At 43.0% G+C, this 21,951-nt stretch overlaps 5 protein-coding genes across 5 annotated transcripts; 4 read left to right on the forward strand and 1 right to left on the reverse strand.

Moving 5' to 3' along the window:
* Positions 1 to 1,810: 1,810 nt before the first annotated feature.
* BDB00DRAFT_807537 (kinase-like domain-containing protein) lies at positions 1,811 to 4,000 on the forward strand. Its single transcript, XM_053122339.1, has 7 exons — positions 1,811 to 2,072; positions 2,340 to 2,350; positions 2,413 to 2,572; positions 2,694 to 2,843; positions 2,954 to 2,961; positions 3,037 to 3,209; positions 3,291 to 4,000. Exons 1-7 carry the CDS (start codon positions 1,985 to 1,987, stop codon positions 3,778 to 3,780), a joined length of 1,080 nt encoding a protein of 359 aa, XP_052983121.1. The 5' UTR covers positions 1,811 to 1,984; the 3' UTR covers positions 3,781 to 4,000.
* A 213-nt stretch (positions 4,001 to 4,213) lies between these two features.
* Positions 4,214 to 6,262, forward strand: BDB00DRAFT_869087 (acetyl-CoA hydrolase; the record flags this gene model as incomplete). The annotated part of the gene is made up of 6 exons (XM_053126556.1): positions 4,214 to 4,320; positions 4,442 to 4,572; positions 4,658 to 5,073; positions 5,156 to 5,539; positions 5,620 to 5,700; positions 5,804 to 6,262. The coding sequence occupies 6 exons, from the start codon at positions 4,214 to 4,216 to the stop codon at positions 6,260 to 6,262; spliced, it is 1,578 nt and encodes a 525-aa protein (XP_052983122.1).
* Positions 6,263 to 9,709: 3,447 nt separating this feature from the next.
* On the forward strand, positions 9,710 to 10,858 carry BDB00DRAFT_785286 (uncharacterized protein; the record flags this gene model as incomplete). The annotated part of the gene is made up of 4 exons (XM_053120530.1): positions 9,710 to 10,516; positions 10,556 to 10,558; positions 10,629 to 10,693; positions 10,798 to 10,858. The coding sequence occupies 4 exons, from the start codon at positions 9,710 to 9,712 to the stop codon at positions 10,856 to 10,858; spliced, it is 936 nt and encodes a 311-aa protein (XP_052983123.1).
* On the forward strand, positions 10,812 to 12,605 carry BDB00DRAFT_869089 (uncharacterized protein; the record flags this gene model as incomplete). The annotated part of the gene is made up of 5 exons (XM_053126557.1): positions 10,812 to 10,951; positions 11,016 to 11,244; positions 11,445 to 11,494; positions 11,698 to 11,815; positions 12,222 to 12,605. The coding sequence occupies 5 exons, from the start codon at positions 10,812 to 10,814 to the stop codon at positions 12,603 to 12,605; spliced, it is 921 nt and encodes a 306-aa protein (XP_052983124.1).
* Positions 12,606 to 19,286: 6,681 nt separating this feature from the next.
* Positions 19,287 to 20,817, reverse strand: BDB00DRAFT_807555 (uncharacterized protein). The gene is made up of 4 exons (XM_053122340.1): positions 20,391 to 20,817; positions 20,289 to 20,305; positions 20,125 to 20,209; positions 19,287 to 20,040 (listed from the first exon to the last, which is right to left on the reverse strand). Exons 1-4 carry the CDS (start codon positions 20,713 to 20,715, stop codon positions 19,409 to 19,411), a joined length of 1,059 nt encoding a protein of 352 aa, XP_052983125.1. The 5' UTR covers positions 20,716 to 20,817; the 3' UTR covers positions 19,287 to 19,408.
* Positions 20,818 to 21,951: the final 1,134 nt, after the last annotated feature.

Consider the following 21,951-nt stretch of genomic DNA (forward strand, 5'->3'; position numbering starts at 1 on the left):
GAAGCAGGCACATGAATTGCCCACATTATGTAACGCTCCTTTACAGAGCATCGCCCCTTGGGAATTTGCAATAGTGGGCCTTTGTAAAAAATTACTTGCAACGTATACGGGAGACGCTTAAGCAAATGAACTCAAATCGTCTTTTCTTGGAGTTGATTTATCCATTATTATAATGATAAATAAGCAAACTCAGAGAATCACTACTATCGTGTCCATGAAGCTTTCATGAATCTCTGACTAGTACATACCACCAGTATAAAAATAGGGCACTGGTAGATATATCTATCATTATAACTCTTTAAAGATAAAAAGATCATGATATACTACAGTAGTAGCTGCTTTATATTGATTAATGGCAGCGTCAATTCTCACCTCTTCAAGACAATAAAAGAACTTGAGGATGGCAACGAACAGCTGAAAATCACCACATAGGTTAACTCTATGTAATATAGTTCTGCCATGTTGTATTGTCAATATGTCTTGTTTAACTAGTCCTTTGGAAAATGGTTACCATTAACTAAATCCGATCAGATCATACTTATGGCATGGTATATGCAAGCGGACTCTTTTTTTAAATGGGGTCGCCCCGAGGGACATCCTCAGTTCCCCGTTTTGCAGCTGCATACGAGGCAGAAGCTATACATGCCACAACTGTGGTGCAAGTGAATGCATCTTTCTATGTAGCTCAGCAGAGCTGCTTTTGGGGGAGGTAGAGCATGCAACATGCAATTCAACCTTCTTACATTTGCTGAAAGAGTCACGTCAAAAAGTCGAGTTTGAGAATTGGGTCGTCGGTATCTAGTCCCCACTTTTCCAAGGTCTTTGAATCCTTTTTCCGATTACAAAGTATCGGTAAACTCATTGTAGTCGTGTCATTTATAGGCAACGTCTATACTCATAGTCCCACTAGGGACTGGTGTCTCCAACCCAGAAGGCAAAAGGGTGGTAAGCGGCGTTCTCTTGGCTATGGTCGCGATAAAATGCACAAAAAAAGTCGGACCCTATCGAAAGGGCTTAATACGATTGAGTATGTTTTATCTTTCCAAGTAGTCAAATGCTCGCAACTCTAATTAGTTGGTAAAGCATTGTCTACAAGCAAAAAGTACAGCGACGTTACTCTACTTAGTAGACAGCTATGCAAGCATCGTGCATAACCCATAGTGATGGCTGTAACACGTCGAATGCTCACTGGATGGGCCCTTGAGTGAAGGCACCGGAAAGCACTTAAAGATCCAGAACAAAGCTTTGACCTCCCACCTTTTTTGTTCTTCACTGCTGCCCGATCCCGGGTTGTTTTGGACCCAACACACCTTTTCAAAGATGTCCGGGAAATAGTACGCAGCTGTTTTTATCATTGTCGTTAACCGGTAAAAGCACATACATGTCACAAAAAAGCGTGCTTCTAAAAGCGAAGAACAGCTCATCCGGTGTTCTTTTTAGAATCTATGAAAAACTTTCTGCACTTTTTGTCCGAATACCCGACCGCCTTTTACATCATTGCCAAGAGTGGGGTTCATAAAATGCAGCAGCAGAAGCAGCAGTGCGCGAAAAAAGAGAGAGAGATAGCGCATTGTAGATGGAAAAGAAAAAGCTATACCTTATTTCTTTCATCCACTGCTGTTCTACATACGAGCTGCATCCGAATTGGAAAGAACCTTGGGGCTTGGGATGTGGAGGAATAAGAACATTCATGTAGAGCATTTGTTGTTATACGCACACCCACACCCGGGAATTGTTTGCTCAGTGCAATGTGTTGTTGTGTGCAGTTGTGTACGACATTGGCAAAAAACCCCGCTTTTTGCTTAGGGACGACGACGACGACGACGACGATGATGATGATGATCTGGCGCCTGAACCTGACTGACTACGCTTTTTCTTTTTTTTTCTTTCTGTTTCTTCTATACTACGTTTTTTTTTTTTAAATCCACACTTACTACCTTTTTTTTTCCCTTCTTCTCCACACCCCCCTCCCAATTAACACAGCATGTGTGCACAACGTACTCCAGTCACTGTTCCTTGCAAATACAAGACCGGCAAAGTGCTTGGTAACGGTACTTATGCGACTGTCAAAGGTATGTTTGTCCTTGGAGCCCAGTTTGGGTTCCCTAGTTTTTTTTTTGTTCCTTTGCTGGGCTAAGGGCTTGGCTTCACTCGTCCGCTCGCTGCTGGGAATTGCCAAGAAAAAGCTCGGACACGGGAAAAATGAGGGAACGGGCCCGAGAGTTAAGAGAGAGAGAGAGAGAGAGAGAGAGAAAAGAAAAACAGAGGTGAATGTAAGACAACTCATGGTTGGGAATGCTTTTCACAATTACGCTCAAAACCCCCCTCCCCAACAACAGAGGCCCTTCACGTATGTATACACAAATGAATTATATGTATATATGAAAGATATTAACACACCAAGTTCAATAGATTGAAACCAACAAGTTCTACGCGTGCAAAATCATCAACAAGAAGCTGATGGAAGGACGCGAGCATATGATCCGTAACGAAATCAACATCCTTCGCAAGATATCACAGGGCCACACGAATATCCTGAGTTTGGTCGACTACTTTGAAACGCTCAACAACTGTATGCATGATTTGGGATCGAGAGGGTCGGGTTGGTGATGGTCAAAGAAAAAAAAAAAAAAGAGGGGGGAATGTTAAAATTACATGTTCTTCGTGGACCGTGTATATATATATGTGTATAGTATACCTCGTAACGGATCTCGCCATGGGTGGCGAACTGTTTGATCGAATATGGCAAAAGGGCAGCTATTTCGAACGCGATGCAGCACATATCGTTCGAACGGTCTGTGATGCCGTGGCCTATCTCCACGACAATGGCATTGTCCACCGAGGTAAAAAGGACAAAAAAAAAAGAAGGGGAACAACCTCTCAATATTTCATTAAGCCTGTCATTGACGCATCCTGTTGCTTCTTGCCAACCACAATCGTTTGTTACTGTTAGATCTCAAGGTAAGGGGACTTAACGATTCAAGTAGTACAGTAGTGTAACACGTTATACTGAAAAATGCTGGTGGAAATGCACAGCCCGAAAACTTGTTGTTCCGAACACCTGACGAAGACTCTGATTTGCTGATTGCCGATTTTGGTCTCTCCCGCATTATTGACACTGACAAGTTTCATGTGCTCACCACCACCTGCGGTACTCCTGGATACATGGCCCCCGAGATATTCAAAAAGACAGGCCATGGCAAGCCAGTGTAAGCATTTTGGAGAGACACGTGCGTGTGTGTGTGTACGAAGACACATCTGGGCTCACAACAACAACAAAAACGTACTAGTGACATGTGGGCCATTGGTGTGATCACCTTCTTTTTGTTGTGCGGCTACACGCCCTTTGAACGCGAAAACAACATTGACGAAATGAACGCGATCATGCATGCCGACTACAGCTTTGACGAACAGTTCTGGTCTGGCATCAGCGAAGAAGCCAAGGACTTTGTGCGTCGCTGTCTGACGATCGATCCAGCCAAGCGCATCACCGCACACGAGGCGTTGGAACATCCATGGCTCACCTCTGAGCGCACGCAGCCCACATCGCCCGTGGACGACCAGCAGGATCTGCTGCCTTCTGTGCGCGGCAACTTTAATGCGCGCCGTACATTCAAGCGTGCAGTCGATATGGTGCGTCTGTCGTATCATCTGGGCCACAAGCACTCGGCATCCATGGGTGGTGGTGGTAGCAGTGGCTCGGACAAGACCCCGGACGAAGACGACGTCAAGCCAGTCAATGAGGGCATTGACCAAGTTCTCAAGCACGATGACGAATAGTCAATAAACCAACCTAACCAACTCAACCTATAAATACTACTACTTTGTATCTTGCCTATGTATCCATATAAAGAAAAATCTCTCCCCGGCGCGTGTGTGTGTGTGTGTGTATATAATGTTTTCCTCTCGTGCCGCGTGTGTGGGAGAGGAAATGCAGCTCAAAAAAAAAGAGGTTTTTCTTATTGGATGGTTCGGAACGCCCCGCCCCGGGACAAGCCAAAGCGATTCGGTTGTACTTTTTCACGAAATGTGAGAGAGATCAGAAAATTACCACAGAATTCCCCTGCTCATCTTTTTTTTTTTTTTTGTTGGGAAAAGTCGGGGGGGGTGGAAACTACATATAAAAACCCATCCCTTTCTGTCCTTTTTGGCACACGAGAGCATATTCTGTCAAAAGGAAAACCGGCTTCCTTTCCACTTTACAACACTCCATATGGCATCTACCGTCAGTGCAGCCTTGAAATCACGCGTCCGTCGTCCGCAATTCTTGGACAAAGTCATGAAGGCGGAAGACACGCTTCATTTCTTCAAACCTGGCCAGTATGTTTTCTTATTGGCAGTGTTTGTTGATAGCGCAAAAACATAAAAATGGATGGCGTGTCTGTCAAGATCAGAACAAACAAACAAACAAATAAACCATCTCTCGTCGATAAAAAATTAGGTATATGGGCTGGTCCGGTTTCACAGGCGTTGGCTATCCCAAAATGATCCCTACTGCCTTGGCAGATCACGTCGAATCCAACAATCTCCAAGGCAAAATGAAGTTCAACCTCTTTGTTGGCGCATCCACTGGTCAGTAGTAATACTCTTTCTTTTTTTTTTTTGTGTAGAAATTAGGTATGACAATTAAAACCGCTCTTTTTTTTTTTCCAATAAGGTGCTGAGACCGAAGATCGCTGGGCTAGTTTGGACATGATTGACCGCCGCTATCCCCATCAAGTCGGCAAGAATATCAAAAAAGGCATCAATGCCGGTCGGATCCGCTTCGCCGATAAGCACTTGTCCATGTTCCCCCAAGACTTGGTGTATGGCTATTACACCAAGGACAAGGAAGGAAGCAAGAACCTCGATGTCGTGGTTGTCGAGGCCACGGCCATCCAAGAAGACGGCAGCATTGTCTTGGGCGCCTCGGTCGGTGCTTCACCAGAACTCTTGCAGATGGCTGACAAGATCATCATTGAGGTCAACACGAGCATTCCATCCTTTGAAGGCTTGCACGATATCACCATGTGTAGACAACCTCCCAGCCGATTGCCTTACTTGCTTCTTGGTCCTGAAGATCGCATTGGCACGGTAAGTAAAAAAAGTTGAGTTCTTGTCCCAAAACAAAGAGCTTCGAGGCTAAATGTGTGGTTGATTTCTATCAAAAAACAAGTCTGCAGTGCCCATCGACCCTGAAAAGGTCATTGCCATTGTCGAGAGCGACAAACCAGACAACACTGGACCCAACGCACCAGCCGATGCCACATCTGAAGCTATTGCAAACCATTTGATCGAATTCTTATCGCATGAAGTCAGCCATGGCCGCTTGCCAAAGAACTTGTTGCCTATCCAGTCAGGTATCGGCAACATTGCCAATGCCGTCGTTGGTGGTCTGGCAAACGGTCCGTTCGAGGACGTGTCGGTGTTTACCGAGGTGCTTCAGGACACCTTTTTGGATTTCTTTGAGTCTGAAAAACTCAAATATGCCAGTGCTACCTCAATTCGTTTCTCTCCCGAAGGCTTTAAGCGGTTCTATGATAACTGGGAGTATTATCGGGTACGTTTAGATGACATCCCGCAGACAGTCCCTTTTTTTTTTTATGTAGATCTAAATACTCCGAGATTTCCTTTTGATAGACAATGCTCGTGTTGAGAGCACAACAAGTCAGTAATTCGCCCGAAGTCATTCGTCGTCTGGGCTGTATCGCCATGAACACGGTAAAGTGCCACAGAAAAAAAAAACCAATGATTGCTTGCAAATCGTCACTTGTTAAGAATGAGCCATGCAACTTATGCCGAGCCACTCTTTTTTATTACACAGCCTGTCGAAGTCGACATGTACGCACACGCCAACTCGACCATGGTCTGCGGTTCCGGTATGCTTAATGGTCTTGGCGGTTCTGCCGACTTTTTGCGCAACGGCAAATTGAGTATCATGCACACACCCTCTTCACGCCCCACCAAGAGTGATCCAACCGGTATTTCGTGCGTTGTCCCCTTTGTCACGCACGTTGATCAGACAGAACACGATCTGGATGTGATTGTCACTGAACAAGGCTTGGCCGACTTGCGCGGTCTGTGTCCACGCGATCGCGCGCTCGTCGTGATTGACAAGTGTGCTCATCCTGATTATAAGCCACTGCTCAAGGACTATTATGATCTCGCCTTGAAAAAGTGTCTGGCGGCCGGTCGTGGTCATGAGCCCCATATGCTGGACAAGGTGTTCAAGATGCACACTAACTTGATCGAAAACGGTACCATGAAGATTGACTCTTGGTAGAACGGCATTCATAGACCCAAAACAACCCTTGCTCCTTTTTTCCAATCTATTCTTCCATGTACCATATTCTTTTGCTTTCATCTTCCCACCCCCCCCCTTTATAATAAAACACCTGTGTTTCGCTTTTCTACAAGATCATCATCTTCATGACACAGCAAATCTTGATGCCATCATTGATCTAGTTGGGCTGTTTAGATACCTCTGATGCTACATGTATAAGGAGGCTGAGTCCGCTATCTGTTCTTCTGCGCCGAGGTATATCTTACACACAGTTGTTGGGTGCTGGGTAAATGTGTAAGACGCGCGGGAAAATATTGACACGTTGTTTATGCGGGCTCGTGTAATACGCTCACTCGGGCTATGGCTAAAATCTTCGGAAGATTGATTACGTATAAAAAATGGGGGGAAGCTGTCATGTCGGATACATAGATTCTCGTTTTCTGGTATAATTTCTCGTTGGCTGATGTAACACACACAGCATTTTGATCGTAGATCCCATCGGTCGTGTGAGAAAAAAGAACTAGATCAGAAAACCCTATTTGTAAAAAACCCATCCGATAATCAGGTAAACCGTGCCAGCATACAAGACGTATCTTTGGTCCCAATTGTTCCCAATGTGTGGTCTGCAAATGCCAGTCACCGGAGGAATAATCTTCCTTTCTTTTTCTCACCAGACATCCTTGAGGTAAATGTCTTTACGCATTTTGTCATCACTCGCATTTGAAGCTGGAACAAAAAAAGTGGTAATCGTTTATCCCCGTTCCTCAACAACCCTCTCTTTCATGACATTTCTCGGAAGGTATGACTACTTTGATCTCTTTACACATGCTATCAACAACGAACGGGTCCGGCACCACTAGCAGGGAGAACAAATAGCCATTCTTAATTTTGACGCGTCGACGAGTGCATCCATCTTGAAACCGGGTATTTTGCAAAGCAGAGATATCTTGTGTATGATAATTTATTGTATGCCCCTCTGCAAGTACGTCTACAGGCACCTATTGTTTGTCCTTTCAATCGATCAGTTTAACGGCACTAGTTGTTCCACCCAGACGACTGCATCAGATCCGTATAATAATAAGCTACCGTTTAAATGATCTATATTTGCTTAAAGTCGTTTCTGGATTATGGAATCATTACTTATCTTAGCTATCGTCCGAGCAAAGAAAAGACCATGACGCCTCTTTCCCTATCTCTTTCGTTTGCAGTTAAAGTACTATTTGCGTCTTTCAGATGACAAAATCTACTGCTACGTTACGTTTTTTTATTGTCTTTCCCTTCCTTGTCGTCCGACATATTACTACTATGTCCGAGCGGAATTATCCTGCCTATCTATTTTTTCCACCATGGGCCTTTTGATAAGTTCAACCCACCAGCTGTTGTTGCCCCTAGCATCTCGCTCCTACTTCATGCCTTGAGGCTCAAAAAGTACATCCTTTAGCAAAACAGTTAGTTTCACATTCTAATTGGCAATAGTGCATAGCATATATACATCGCCTACTCAATAGCGACGATTTAGACATGACTGCCGCCCCTTCTGCTTTTTGTTTTGGCGGGTTAATACATGTGTCGCATTTGCTTAGACAAGACCATCCATCCAACAATTGCTTGAGTAAGAAAAAGTTGCGGGCACGGGTCTAATGGCACACAACCCAAATCATGTAGAGTATTTATGCAGCCAGCAAACAAAAAAGAAGGAAGGGTGAGGTAGGGACTTGTTCTATCATAGGATAAGCTCCAATGAATAATTGGGTCTGCAGCGTGCTTTAAAAGGGGTTCTATATCACTTTGTATTGGGGCATGAGCCAAATTCAGTATATCTCTAGCAATGTTCATTACATACGATTAGCGATAAAATAAAGTATATATCGTGCTATAATAAATGAGAGTGGCGCGAAGTGGAAGTTGTGGTATATATGCTAGCAGTGCTAACAGTGGTGGAAAAAGCTAGTAAAAAACCATCAATGCATGTATTCGCACGAGTTGTAGTGCGTAGTGTTGTGTTAGGCGGGAAAGTAGACACCAAAAGTTTCTAGTGAGTCTCGTTTACGCAATGTCAACAAGGTCCTATGAATATCATAGTATATACTTTAAAGGAAAGCAATAAAAATGTACCTGTGTGATTTCACGATATTGTGGATCTCCGTATTTCGTGCCTGAAAACGGTAAGACATTTATCAGCAAACCATGTCATATGTTGTTTGCCGTTGAACAGCAGAGAATGAGTGTACCTTTCTCGCGTTCATGGTAGCTTGGATTCTGTCGAGCTGCGCGACGTGCAGCTGTCTTTTACGTGCCTGCGAATTAAATATCCGGCAACCACCACATTTAAATTATTGTTGCAGTAGAGCGAAAATGATAGATTTATCTGCTCAAGTTTAAGGTACTCCGGATCTTGACGCATTAGACGGCGTACAGCCGCAGTATCTCTTGCTTGAGATAGTGCAATGAGGATATATGAAATCATATTGAGTAGGAAATAATAGTAATGGCATTCGCAAGTAAATCATGAACTTTTTCTTGCTCTCGATACACGGGATCCGCACGAACTGGAAGCCGCTCATTGTTCCGCCGTTCCTTAACACGCAGGTGACGATGTCGTTCAGCTGCAGCAGCGCGTAATTGTGCTTAGCGATCCATTGAGCTAGGTCAAGTATTTGTGAATCTGTCCTCTCCGCCTTTTTGTTGTATAGGCCTAGGGTCTGTGCGTATAGTGTCATCAGTGGGTAGAAAGCACAGCAACTATATTATATAAGTTGATAGATGAATTTCGTACTATACTCCGTCACAGTTCCACTTGGGCTTGTTTAGCTAAAAGAAAAAGACTAGATTGAATTTTAATAGTGCGAGATCCTTGCAGATGTCTATTTAGTGCTGCTCTGGTAATATTTCTATCAAGTACTGAAAAAGTTCATTTCACTTAAGCTCTGCAATGTTGTCATATATACCTGAAGTAAAATTAACGCAAAAATTAGCGCTCACTCAATCTCATTATCGTCTCATTCACATCATCCAACATTGTTAGGCACAATGCTTCTAAAGATCTCACATGACGATCTGCTGTTACGTGTGGAAAAGACTGGGTCTTGATCTCATCGTCGGCGGGTATGTTCTCTGGTTGCATCAGCTTACATAATCTTCAAGGGTCCTTCTCTTTTTATCCGGTACAGTCCAGGTGCGACTGAATAACTTTAGACGTACCTGAAAAAAAAAGAGACAGAAATTGCGATATGTATAGCGTGTCAGTATGACGCAGAATTAGACAAATAGCTTTCATGAAAATCAAATGGGAGAATAATCTTATGGGAGAATAATTTGTTACTGTTAACAACTAGCTAACGTGAGCAACAAACAGCCGGAGTTTCTTGTGCTGTGTGCGCGTACATAAATTTAACGCGTGGCCGCAGCAACTTTGCTACTTTTTTTTACACCCTGCAACTTTCAAACATGTTCTTTGAAATCATCTTTGCGTTATTCACCTTGCTTGCTGCCATACGTTTCATGGCACAAAATATTACTATATGTTTGGAGCTCATCATTGCAACCGTCATTATTGCATTGTTATCAAGCCCATTTTATTATGCTTTGATTATTTCTCCTCTTGCCCCATATTTTCCACCATTGTGCGATCCTATCGATCCGCCTACCCCCAGATCATCTTACTCTCAAAACATTTCATCACCTCGTACCGTAGCTGGTTTGTCTTCTCCCGCCGTTGCTGGTTTGTCTCCTCCCGCCGTTGCTGATTTGTCTTCTCCCGTCGTTCCTGATTTGTATCCTCATACCACTGCCGATTTGTCTCCTCATGCCACTGCCGATTTGTCTCCTCATAGCATTGCCGATTTGTCTACTGCCATTGCTGATTTGCCTCCTCATAGCAATGCCGATTTGTCTCCTGCCATTGTCGATCTGTTTCCGCCTACCACTGCTGATCTGTCTCCGCCTGCCATTGCCGATCTGTTTCCGCCTATCATTGCCGATTGGTCTCCTACCATTGCTGATCTGTCTCCGCCTACCATTGCCGATTTGTCTCCGCCTACCATTGCCGATCTGTCTCCGCCTACCTTTGCTGATCTGTCTCCACTTGCCTTTGCTGATTCGCCTTCAGTTACCATAAAGAAAGATGCTGTCGAAGAACTCGCTGATTTGTTCGGTAATCTCGACGTGGCGGACGACCACGCACAAGTCTTGGCCGCGACAAACTCACACATTGAAAGATTCTGCACGGAACGTCGCGAGTGCCTCCGTCGCGAAGTTCTTGTCTACAACTTATATAAGCGTTTCTTTTCATAGAAAGTAAGTATCTATTGTCATTTATATAGCTAAAGGGAAAATTATAACGAAATGATTCTTTTATACTTTTTAGACATTAAGAAGAAAAACACAAAGATACCAAAAAGCACGTCAGAAATCACATCAGAAATATTTAAAGTAAGTCCTTTATGGTTTTAAACTGAAAGAAAATGCTGTCAAACAGTAAAGAGGAACGAACATTAGCAATAACGCGTTTACGTCTATAAATTTCTTTTCTGCAGAGCGCTACAAGATTATGTTACAACCGGTCGCGCCACTGCCACCATCAACGATATCAACTGAAGAACCGCCCCCGCTCTTTCCAGACTCCCTCACATTGTCTCCTTTCGCACAGAATCATCATCAACAACAACAAAGGCCACCTCGGCGCAAATAGTAACACTGTCAAACGCATAATCGAGCAGAATCTTTTACAAATATGATTATAACAACAACAAAGCGACGGCACCAGCAGCAGTAGCAGCAGCAGCAGAAGTAGTCAAGTCCGCAACGCCAGCAATGTTTGGAGGAAGATCAACCGGATGGACAATACGCAACAAGCTCAACAACAAGGAAAAAACTGCGTCGTCAAGCTAGTCGGGGCTCGTGGTTTGACGGCGATGATACCTACAAAGGCGGATGAGAGCAACAGATCTATCATTGATGAATCTGTTCATACTGCAAGATTCGTATAGATCACATTATGATATGCAAAGAACACAAGTGCTGTATCGCCTCTGAGAAGAATCCTATGGTTACAGCCTCTCCTGCTAGGAAACATACTACATGCGATACAACCGCACGTCGACCCATTCTAGGTATTACATAGATTATTGATATCTTTCTCTATATGAACATTTTACTTAATGGGATGATTATGGTTTACTAGATTCAATCTGGCAGCTCGGCCGCAGCAACGCCACTACCTTCGTCTCTCCCGTAAAGGTTGAGTGTAGTACATCCATAATACGCGAAGAAAGTCCAACAATCACTAATGATCCAACGCAATTGTACTCCACCCGTATCCCCTTTTCGCAAAAAAAAAATATCAGTTTGGGCCCAGCAGAAGCAGTAGGACGAGCAGCGAAGAGCAGACTATTTACGGCAATACTGACAAAAACCTAGCGGGTCTTCCGTCACAGAGCACTTCCTAGCAGTGGTGGCATTATCATCCCGTGTCCTCGAGTACGATCCAAGCATGCAAGCAGCAGCAGCACAACAACAACAACAACAGCGAATAGTGATGATACGATGCAACAAGTGAAAAGACCTCTTCAGAAAAGTATTGCTTATCAATTAGTGGAACATCACTGCGCCTGGGCATTTATACTAGTGTCGGGACTGGTTGAACAATGGAATGGAGCAGCACTGAAACTAGATCACTGAGTCAGGAATCATCCTGAATGCTCGTACTGCAACAACAGCAAGCCGCAAAGTCCTCAAGCATCGTCCGAATCGAAAACCATACCGGAAAACATAGGTACTTATGGATTAATCCTATTTTGTCCCCAACTGTTATAATTTGGTGTAAACTGACGATATCTACTTTTATTTTTGTTCTTCACCATTCCTGTTCACGGCCAGCTCGCCATTGAACTTTAAAGCTTGCATGATAAGCTTAATGAAAAGGGAATAAGGGAGTAATCGATTGACTTATATAAAACAGGCTCGGATACGATGCACACGGATCAAAGTAAGACGAGCATGTACCATCAACACCACCACTAACCACACCAGCAGCGACAAGACTTCCGCAAGTGTCGACATGCTCAACCGCTGCCCTATCATCGACACAGTAGAGCTGAAAGTTAGTTTGTCTCGACCACTACTCCTGCCAAACAAGACCGACGAACTACTGCATCATCATCATCAATCACTATGGTACCCTGCGTACCAACTTTCGTGCTACATTTCTGTCCCATTTTTCAGCCGCGTACGAAATCAAGATTATGTTGGAACGATTACCTGCTTTGAAGAGGCTCTTTGGCAGCACTCAAGGAACGCAATGTTGCTCACATTTGAAACTTTCACGAGTTACATCAAATACTGAGGCAGTTGTTTGACCTTAAGTGCTTCCAAGAAGAGCAAGAAGTTCAGCCCATGGACTGTCATTGTCAGATTTAGAAACCATCACATTCTCTCTAGTTTTTCCATTGCTTGGTGATTAAATAAAGCTCTCAAATGCCTTTGCGCCGATATCTAAAAACATGATGCAGATAAAAGTAGAAGAGTAGTAAGAAAAAGATAAAATCGATACTAGGACAGAAACGAATAATGCGGGGAGCGGGATGCACGGTTTTACTTCCAATTATCAGCGGCTTATGCGACACCGAGATAGAGACATTGAATGCGAGCACAAAAGCCGAACTCGCGTATACTGCCCCAAAGCTTTATAATACTCTACAGACAAAAACCACATGTCCCTGACTCTTATGTAGACATATATCATCCTACAGATTGTCCGTTGCGACAGTCAAGCATCATTTGCATGCATCGTTGAGGATTGCGCTGCTTGCCTTAAAGAAAGGACGCATTTATACATGTCCCTCTATGTTTAAGCTGGCATCAGGACGCTTAGGGGCACACAGATAGGGTAAACGGACGGGATACTTTTGCAATACGCACTTTCATAAACAGAATCCTTGCTTTCAGTTAATTTTTGTATGTGGTTTATTTTATGCAATGTGATGCGATAATTAGCGGGTTTGTGTTGCTTTGTTATAGCTATATACAAAGGCTGTTATGTCACAATAATTTGTCTGTGAACTACGCTATATACACACGCTGTTTGTCTTGTTGGGTGAAGGAATGTAAACTGGCTGCTTGGTGGATGGTGTTTTCAACATTCACTGGTGGTGAATTGTCTACTATGTCAGTCACTCCTATTCCCATCATTGACTGCTCATAGAAAAGCATTTCTTCCGTGAATGTACATGCTCATTCGCATTCGTGTCTTTGTTTTCGCTTGACACGGTGCCGTGCACGGCCCCACTCACAAACAAGCGCCGATATCATCGGAGGGTACAGCTCCGCATGGTGAGAGACACGTACCACTACCGCCGCAGCACATTTGTTTAGATGACCACCAAGCACACCCCCTTTCCTTTCCTTTTGTGATAGTCCCTTTGAGCCATATGCTGAAAGCCATACTATTAAGCAAAAGCCAATGAAAATCCATGGAGCCTGGTGGAACTTTTTGAAGTCCCGAGCGTGACAGTCAAAAAACGTCTATATAAAGCGAGCAATTTCGCCTTTCTTTTTTTTCTTCTTCTCTTTAGTTCGTTTTGGTACAGCTTTGGTCTGTAGTACAGATGCACTGCTCTGTGCCATGATCGGGTCATATGCTTGTGCTGGCGATTGTCAAGAGGATTCTGAGGATTGGCTGGAATCAGTGGTCCGCTCGGAGGAAATCTTTTGCAATGTACCAGTGGGAATGTGGACACGTACCTTCGGGTATGTGGTGGGATAATTAAAACGAACTTTTTATTATTTATTAAACACAAATAAAAAAAATGATAAACAAAATAAAACAATCTTTTTCTTTTCGCACTCTTCTCATAAACGTTTTGCCGCTTTATTTTATTTTTTGCTTTGCCTTTTTTTTCATGTGCTTGACAAGTTCCTTATTTTTTTTTGCCCACCCACAGCTCCGTGCTAAACAAAGCGGGGAACAATGACAGACGACGGTAACACGATCACAACGCGCTTTATCACACTTTGACACGCGTTTTCACTTTCTGTGTTCGCATAAAGTGCTTGTTACCGCGGATATGGTGCGACCCTCCTTGTGAAAAGGGGTTGTTTTATGAGAGGCAACATCATTCGCATACGCCAACAGACATGTATAACTGCCAGATCTTTATACTGGAAAGTCTGCTTTAATAAGTATAAAATACGGTCAAGTCTTATTTTATTTTAGCAAAAGATTTGTATATAATCATCATATCAAAGCGTAGTTGTAGCGACTCATGACAGCAAACAAACTCGGTTTGACAGAAACTGGAAAGATTCCGTAATTGCTGCTGTTAGCTCTTTACGTACCATCCTTATTTCTACATCATCAACACAACGTTGTACATACATAATGCGGAAACATCTTTTTACTGTTGAATCCATACATTTTCTATTAGTGTCCAACAAGAAATTGTTATTGTTATGCTACCATACTTTTATTCTAAGGTCGACAATAATCTTGCGTTGATCTATCTTATTCCTCTTTTATACTTTCAAGCTATACATTAACGACTGGACAGATAATTCGGCAACAACGCAACGCAAAGCAACAACAATAACAACAGCAAATATATTTCTAGCAACAAATTCACCAATTCAATAACAGCGATCTCAGGTTTCTGCACAATATATTTATTGGATTATTACACATAGCATAAGTGTCAAAGGTCTCATACACATGCTGCATCATAATTCATAATACAGTATACATTGGATTTAGTTTCCGGTGGGATAAACTCTGTGACTTGCTGACTTTGCATGCTGATTGGCGGCTGTAGAACCACTGAAAGTCAAGGTGCAATCCTGGCATGCGTATTCTCCTGTTTTGTCTGCCTTCATTGTTTCAAATAATTTGTCACGATAAAAATGTTCTAAAGATATAAAAAAAAAATTAGGTACAAGGCTTCCGCGCAAAGATTTGAGATTACTTACCTTTCAGTTACTGAAAGAAAGCTGTGAAAGAAAGCGAATTGCTGGGCGGGTCCTTTGCTTTTAACTATTGAGTGAAAGACCAGATCAGATGACTTATAAAACTATGTGAGAGAGATACTCACACCATGTTATACTATTTTGTAATCCTGTGGAGCTAATGGGCTATCATCCCTGGTTACATATCCCATAAAGTGACTTTTGACCAATGACTGTGCCTTAGGACAGTCATCGTCAGCAGAAAATGACCTGATCTAGAGGAACAGATACTACCAGGATGTCATTTGTACAGCGGGGAGCACTTGGGCTTAGTTGGGCGGTGATACGAGATGACTCTCAACTTCACTGTAGGGTAGTGAGTAATAAAGAGAAAACACTTGGGCTTAGTTGGACGGTGTTACGAGATGACTCTCAGCTTTGATGTCTAGCCAAGTCCGCGCTCTTTGAAGATAAAAAGAATAAAGCAACATGAAAGGATGACAAAGAACTAACTAAATCAGGCAGTCAAATTATCTCTCTGAAGGAGGGAATGACAGAACGATCACCGTACACACAAGTAAATTGCACTCTTCTGGATTGTCCAGAAAGCTTAAACTTTGTGTACTGTTCGTACATTATACTGGAAAATAGCACCCACCTTAAAAGGTTTGTTATGACGTGAGAATTTTACGATAAAAATTGACCTCAAAGGTGCCTATACTGTACCTGACTCAATTTTTTATAGCAAGCGTGTAGCCGGCCGGAGCAGGAAGGCGCACAGCAGCTCATTCCAAGTGGATGCTTGAGTATCCGATACGTTTGGGATACGTTGCCAATTTAAAAAAAAGGTGGTCTGTCATCACTGCAGGTGCAAGTTTTTTTTTCAATCGAATATATAATGGTTAAAGTAACAGGAACAGGTACACTGAAGTCGAAGACGAAGACTCGGGTATGTGTGTCGCTGTATATAACTCATCTATCATTACGAAAAAAGGTAGCGAGGCAACTTCTCATGCTACAGGACATTTTTGAAGAGACTTAACATAATGTTCATGGTGTGGTATAGTAGTAAGGGAACAAGGTGGGACAAAGCATGTCAGTCATTAAGGAACGCATTTGAAGATTTTGCAATAATCAACTAGTAGTGGAAATCGTGAAGCTTGGATCAAACATCTATTATAATTACAACCTACTTCTTGGCTTCGTTAAACAATATTCGACGATGATTCTCATACTCTAAGCTTAGTGTATCCATATCAACGGGCTAAAGTACGACACAATCAAGCCATATTTACAAATACTATGTAGTGTGATCAACTTGGTGGTAAACGCAAATTCTATATACTGTAAGAATATCAAGGATTGAAGAGTAGTCAGAGCCCATTATTTATACAAAGTTACAGCTGGTGTCTCGCAAGAACGGATGGAGATAAAAGGATCACTGTGCCATCTTTTGATCAAACTGTTAATTCTAGTTATGATCTTATAATTGGCAGGAGATGACATTCTATTTGTAGTGTGCTTGTTAAAACGTCTGATCGAGAAACTTGCCAAGGTGGTGATGGCAGCCAAGGTATCGTGAAAGAGACTCATCGTAAAATTTGCACTTATCGTCCCACTATCATATATACAGCAATAGCTAATCATCGCAGGTTGGGTAATCTGTTTAAAAGCTTCAAGACATCTACCAAGATATGGTTGGAAATAAAAACATCGTAGAGATCCAGTATACGGATATTTGGGTCTCGAGAGATTAATTGCGCAAAGTCAACAAGAAGGCGCTTTCCATCGTACAGCCAGTTGTGCAGCAGGTCGTTTGAATAATAATTATGGTGCAGTATTTGATCTGTTATCTAGCTAAAACGATCCAGAACCAATAGATTCATCTGTCGTCATCGCTAACTCGGCTACTGTCGCTGCTATTGCTTTTGCCATTATTCTTTGATCGTCAGGTTTACGTAGTTTTCGCTGACGATAAGATTCGTCAAAATTCTAGTTCGGCATCTCGTCGGCTCTGTCATGCTCGTCGTCGTCTTTTATTAGATAAGCTCAATACGAAATTACTAGTTCTTTTCTGGGTCAAGTTCGCGAGTGCATCATAGACTTGTTTGTTCCGAAGCTCAGATCCTTTAATGTGCACATAATGGAGGGATAGACAAACCGTAAATAGGTTCGAAACGGTGGCAGAGATGACACTTTCCAAGTCTCTTGGAAAAGAAAGCGAGAGTATCCACGCGGGTTGCACCCAATCGAGGCAGAGTATTCAGTGAATCGTAGATACTGTTACTTCTGCTGGCGATGTGAATAACTGGTGTATCAACGTCAATCACTAGAATTTCGATAATGTAGTGATACTTGCGAAAAATAGAGCAAAGGTTTCGATCAATAACATGGTTTGAAAGGTTGATCGTTCGAAGCACAAGTTTTTGGTGTTGTCGATATCATATTTGATGACCTTGTTAATATCGTTATCGAACTTGTAGTCTCCTTGTACCGGCGCAAACTGGAATTCTTTAAGTGCTGGAAGATCTTCCGCGGAGTGCTTCATTAGGTTAGCACTATAATTTGTATACAGACTACGATTGGATCGTGAGCAATGTCAATTACGTTGGTGATGCTTGTAAAATCTGGCTTGAGGCCTCGTTGGTAATTGTAAATGCAGCTCTGAGTGCTGAGAGGTGCAGGTTGGATGATGACAATACTTTTAAAACTTCTGGTGTGATGCATGAAGAATTCGCTATAATGTTCAGGAGACTGCAAGTTCAAGCATGTGCGTGCTGCAAAAGCTATTATTTGAGAGAAATGCGGTTGACACGACCTGTAAATGGTGTACCAGACGAGTCGTTTTAGAGTTTTTGCTTTTGCGACGCAGGATGTTTTGCACAAGTAATCTGTCGCCTTCGTAGCCGCCAATTGTCATGGCATGTGCAAGAAAGACACAACAGTTGAAAAAAGCAGGATAAAAGAAACCTTATTTTACCTAGTGACACACTTTGAATACACCTCTGTTTATTTAAAAACAGTCAGCACAGCAGCTGAGCGATCAATAGAAGCTCCCTAACTTTTTCATTATCGCTAGCACCAAGAATCACTTCTATGTTGCTTTCAGTCGTAATGATCTGCAATAATTCGCCAAAGCGCCATGAGAAATCAGACTAGACACTACGTGACTCCACATGTCGTGCCATATTTATCGATTTCCTTAAGGCGTATCACCTACGCGAACTGTAGTCGTGTCAGAAGCGTAATGCGTATGCAACATCATAAGATATCTGGTAGATAATTGCAGCAGGATAGAAGATGGGATTTCCTCTGATGCTACTTGTGCCATCCATTGGTTGCCAAGACAAGGTCATGCTTTTGAACATTCGATCATGAGCAAGGATCGATGGTAAAAGTGCTGCTGTTCCTTACTGGTATGTCACCATGGCACTGCATACGTCCTGTTGTGAAAGCTGTGAGCAGTCAATCGCCAAAATTGCGGCAAAGTACGACGCATTGTCGTTTTGCGCGGCATCAATGGCTTGGTGACTATCTCGGAGTGCAAGGTCATGGTGGGGTAGCAACGGAAAAGTAAGAAAGAGGAAGAAGGAACAAAAACGGTTGACACAATTTTTATTCAATCCAGTTCCCGAAGCCTGCTGATGTGCCAGTTGTTGATTCTTTTCGCGGAAAAGCGATGTTGTGGTACGATGTCGTTAATAATGTTTGATTGTGCTCTTGTGCTCTCAATTTAAACTTCATCCCCAAAACTCTAGTAGAAGGAGGATCCTATCGTCTATGACATAGCACGGATAGGGATGATGTATCGTGTATTATGTTTTGCTGGAGTGTATGAACCATATCGTATTGTCTACGGTATGAAATCATCGTATGAACAGCCCTATTTGTGCAGTTTGATGTTTCCGTACGATGAGCTGGGTATACTGTAAGTAGGTAAGGGCCGATATATTTTGTTCTACTAGAAGCGTGTACGATTGTGATATTATTTCGTACATATCAAAAGCCCTCCTTTAAGTTTTGATGAAAACATCAAGAGCGTAAAAGAGTCGAAAAAAGTAGTTTTACAAAACAAATTATGCAATCCAAATTGGATACAAGTGGAGATATATTATGAATTAGCAGCAAACAAAGAAGATAGACAGTAGCAATGATGTGATATAGTATATAGCAGCAAAAAACAATGATGCGAAAGCAGAAACATTGGTCGGCTTAGACACGGAGGACAATTTTACCAACGGTACGATGCGACTCAATCATTTTGTGGGCCTGAGCGCCATCCTTTAAATCAAACACCTGGTCGTCCTTTAACACCGTCTTGATCTTGCCATCAGCAAGAAGCGGAGCAACATCAGTAGCCAGATGGCTCCATGGAAGGTAGGTAACCACCTGGTAAGAGCGAGAGCCAAACAATTTGCGACCCAAAACGGTTGCGACTATCTTGGCACCACCAAAGAGACCCACTTTTTCTGATCCAACATGGATGGCTGGACCCACGGCTGTGGAAAACGTGCCTTTCTTTTTTAACAGATTGACGAGTTGGTTGTAGTAGTCGTCACCGCCCACACAGTCCACGATCAGATCATACGTCTCGAATTCATCTTTTACTAACGCATCCATGGCTTCCTTGGACGTATAGTCAATGACTCGATCAGCACCTAGACCGCGTACTAACTCGATATTTTTGCTACTGCAGATGCCAACAACTTGGGTCTCAGGGAGTGCCTTTGCGTATTGAACTGCGTAGGTGCCTACACCGCCAGAAGCACCGATCACCAGCACCTTTTTGGGGCCTTCCTTGGGCAAGTTGCCTAGGCGTGTGATCGCTTGGTATGCGGTCATTACTGGATAAGAGTTTGCGTAACGTGAGTTTATAATTTCACGTGAATCACATTAAAAAGATGCAGAATATTAAGCAAGAGCCTTACAAGCGACCCCACAGCCAGCAGCTTCTTCAAATGATATGTTGTCAGGCTTCTTCACGATGCAGCCGGAACCTTTTGATGCGAGAACCTAAAAATATGTATTTATCAAAGTGAAGTTAGCTCCTTGTTTCTCAGAGTGTGGGAGGGTTTATCAATAAACACGTTACAAATTCTGCATAAGATCCTATTTTTTTTTATCACACGACTTGATAAATTAATAACTTGCAAATATCATAAATCGCTGGGAGAAGAAAAGAAAGACTATTTACCATTTGGACCGACAGGCATACTGAGCGTTCCATACACAGCATCGCCAATCTCGAATTCCGTCACTTGATTACCCTTGTCAACCACGATGCCGGCATAATCGCCACCTAAGATACGAGGAGTTGACATAAAAGGAATAACGTTGCCTTGTCGGGCTTTGGCTTCCACAGGATTGACGCCTGCGGCCTTGACCTGTATCAAGATATCAGTGGGACGGGTCACTTTCGGTGTCTCGACTTGGACATATTTGAGCGACTCTTCGGCAGAGCCAGTCTTGACAGTTTGCAATGCGTGCATTGTCTCGGGAATGTGTTTTGAATCTGTCATTTCGGACTTTTTTATTGTTGGTGGTAGAAAAAACAAAAGGTTATGGTCGTGTTACAAAAGCACAGCTGTCGTTTATATATCTTGAATTTGGGTCGGAGCGGATACGAAACAAGCAATAGTGACGCGTAGCTGCCGCTTATATATCAAAGCGAATTAAGATATATTATTTCAACTGTACTACGAGCATTCCCAGGGGCGACTGTAAACCTACCGATTCGCTAGATTTAGGAGAGATGTTCTACCCCAGGGGCGACACTATCTTAAAATTTGAGACAACGTTAGCTAAAGATAAAGATGAGTTTCGGGCGCCGTAAAGTCCCTTGATTTAAATGCCTTTGTCGCGCAACACTTTGTCTCCCGCTGGCACCTTCTCGGATGCACCGCCATCTAGCGAGGGAAGGGGTTGTAGCCCTAACTTTATCACTGTTGAGGATGATTAAATATGTATGTCATAGTTGGAAACTTGCATGGATGCTGTAGCAGGTGCAGATCAGAGGGCCGCTACTCTTTGGAAACGGATCCGTTCTCGTTACATGGACGAGATGCCCCATAAATTGGACGAACTTTCCGATAAAAATAACAGCCAAGCGTGTTGAGGTGCTGGATCGCTGGGTTAGGGCATTGGCCGGACGTCGGGAGCAGATCCACCCAAAGGTGTCGAAGTTTTGTGGGGTTTTCGCAAAGATTGAGGGGTTGATTCATAGTGGCAACAAGGCAGACGAAAACCTGGGAGCTATTCGAATTTAGTAACTGGTAGCATTATAATATTTCGGTAACATCGTTACAGTAGTTGCTGCTGGTAAGCATCAATTGCTTAAGCACATGTGTATTGTCCATTCATAGTTTGACGAAGTACTGTAACTGAGATGTACGAGGCGCTCCATGGCCATAGCTTTAGCTTTGAGCAATGTTGAAAGACTCGCTAGAGCGTATCAAAGTGGAAGACAGAAGGGAAAAAAAGAAGAGAAGCAACGGGGTTGCCAAGGGGAAGGAAAAGTGAGTCGACGACAATTCAATCTGCTGGAGAAGAAGGAGGAGGAGAACGCGAGGAACATTCAGAAGGAAGGAAGAAAGAGAAGTAGCGTACTGGCCATCAAGTCTTCGAACAGTTTGGACACGAGCAGCTAGCGATCGCTTGCAAGCGACAAACAGCACTAGAATTAATGGCAGAAGAAACCTTCATGTCGAAAGATATATTCATGATGGATGACCTTTATCGTGCGTGGTACATAGCCC

The sequence above is a fragment of the Zychaea mexicana genome (genome assembly GCF_025766255.1).
Source record: "Zychaea mexicana strain RSA 1403 chromosome Unknown BDB00scaffold_12, whole genome shotgun sequence".
Lineage (NCBI taxonomy): Eukaryota > Fungi > Mucoromycota > Mucoromycetes > Mucorales > Lichtheimiaceae > Zychaea > Zychaea mexicana.

Excerpts from the sequence above, each read along its gene's own strand:
- BDB00DRAFT_807555 (XM_053122340.1), bottom strand. The coding sequence starts at position 20,715 with ATGACAGATTCAAAACACATTCCCGAGACAATGCACGCATTGCAAACT. Across the intron at positions 20,041-20,124 it reads TGCTGGCTGTGGGGTCGCTT|TAATGACCGCATACCAAGCG; the intron begins GTAAGGCTCTTG and ends ACTCTTATCCAG.
- BDB00DRAFT_807537 (XM_053122339.1), top strand. The coding sequence starts at position 1,985 with ATGTGTGCACAACGTACTCCAGTCACTGTTCCTTGCAAATACAAGACC. Across the intron at positions 2,573-2,693 it reads CTTTGAAACGCTCAACAACT|TATACCTCGTAACGGATCTC; the intron begins GTATGCATGATT and ends ATATGTGTATAG. Across the intron at positions 3,210-3,290 it reads ACAGGCCATGGCAAGCCAGT|TGACATGTGGGCCATTGGTG; the intron begins GTAAGCATTTTG and ends AAAACGTACTAG.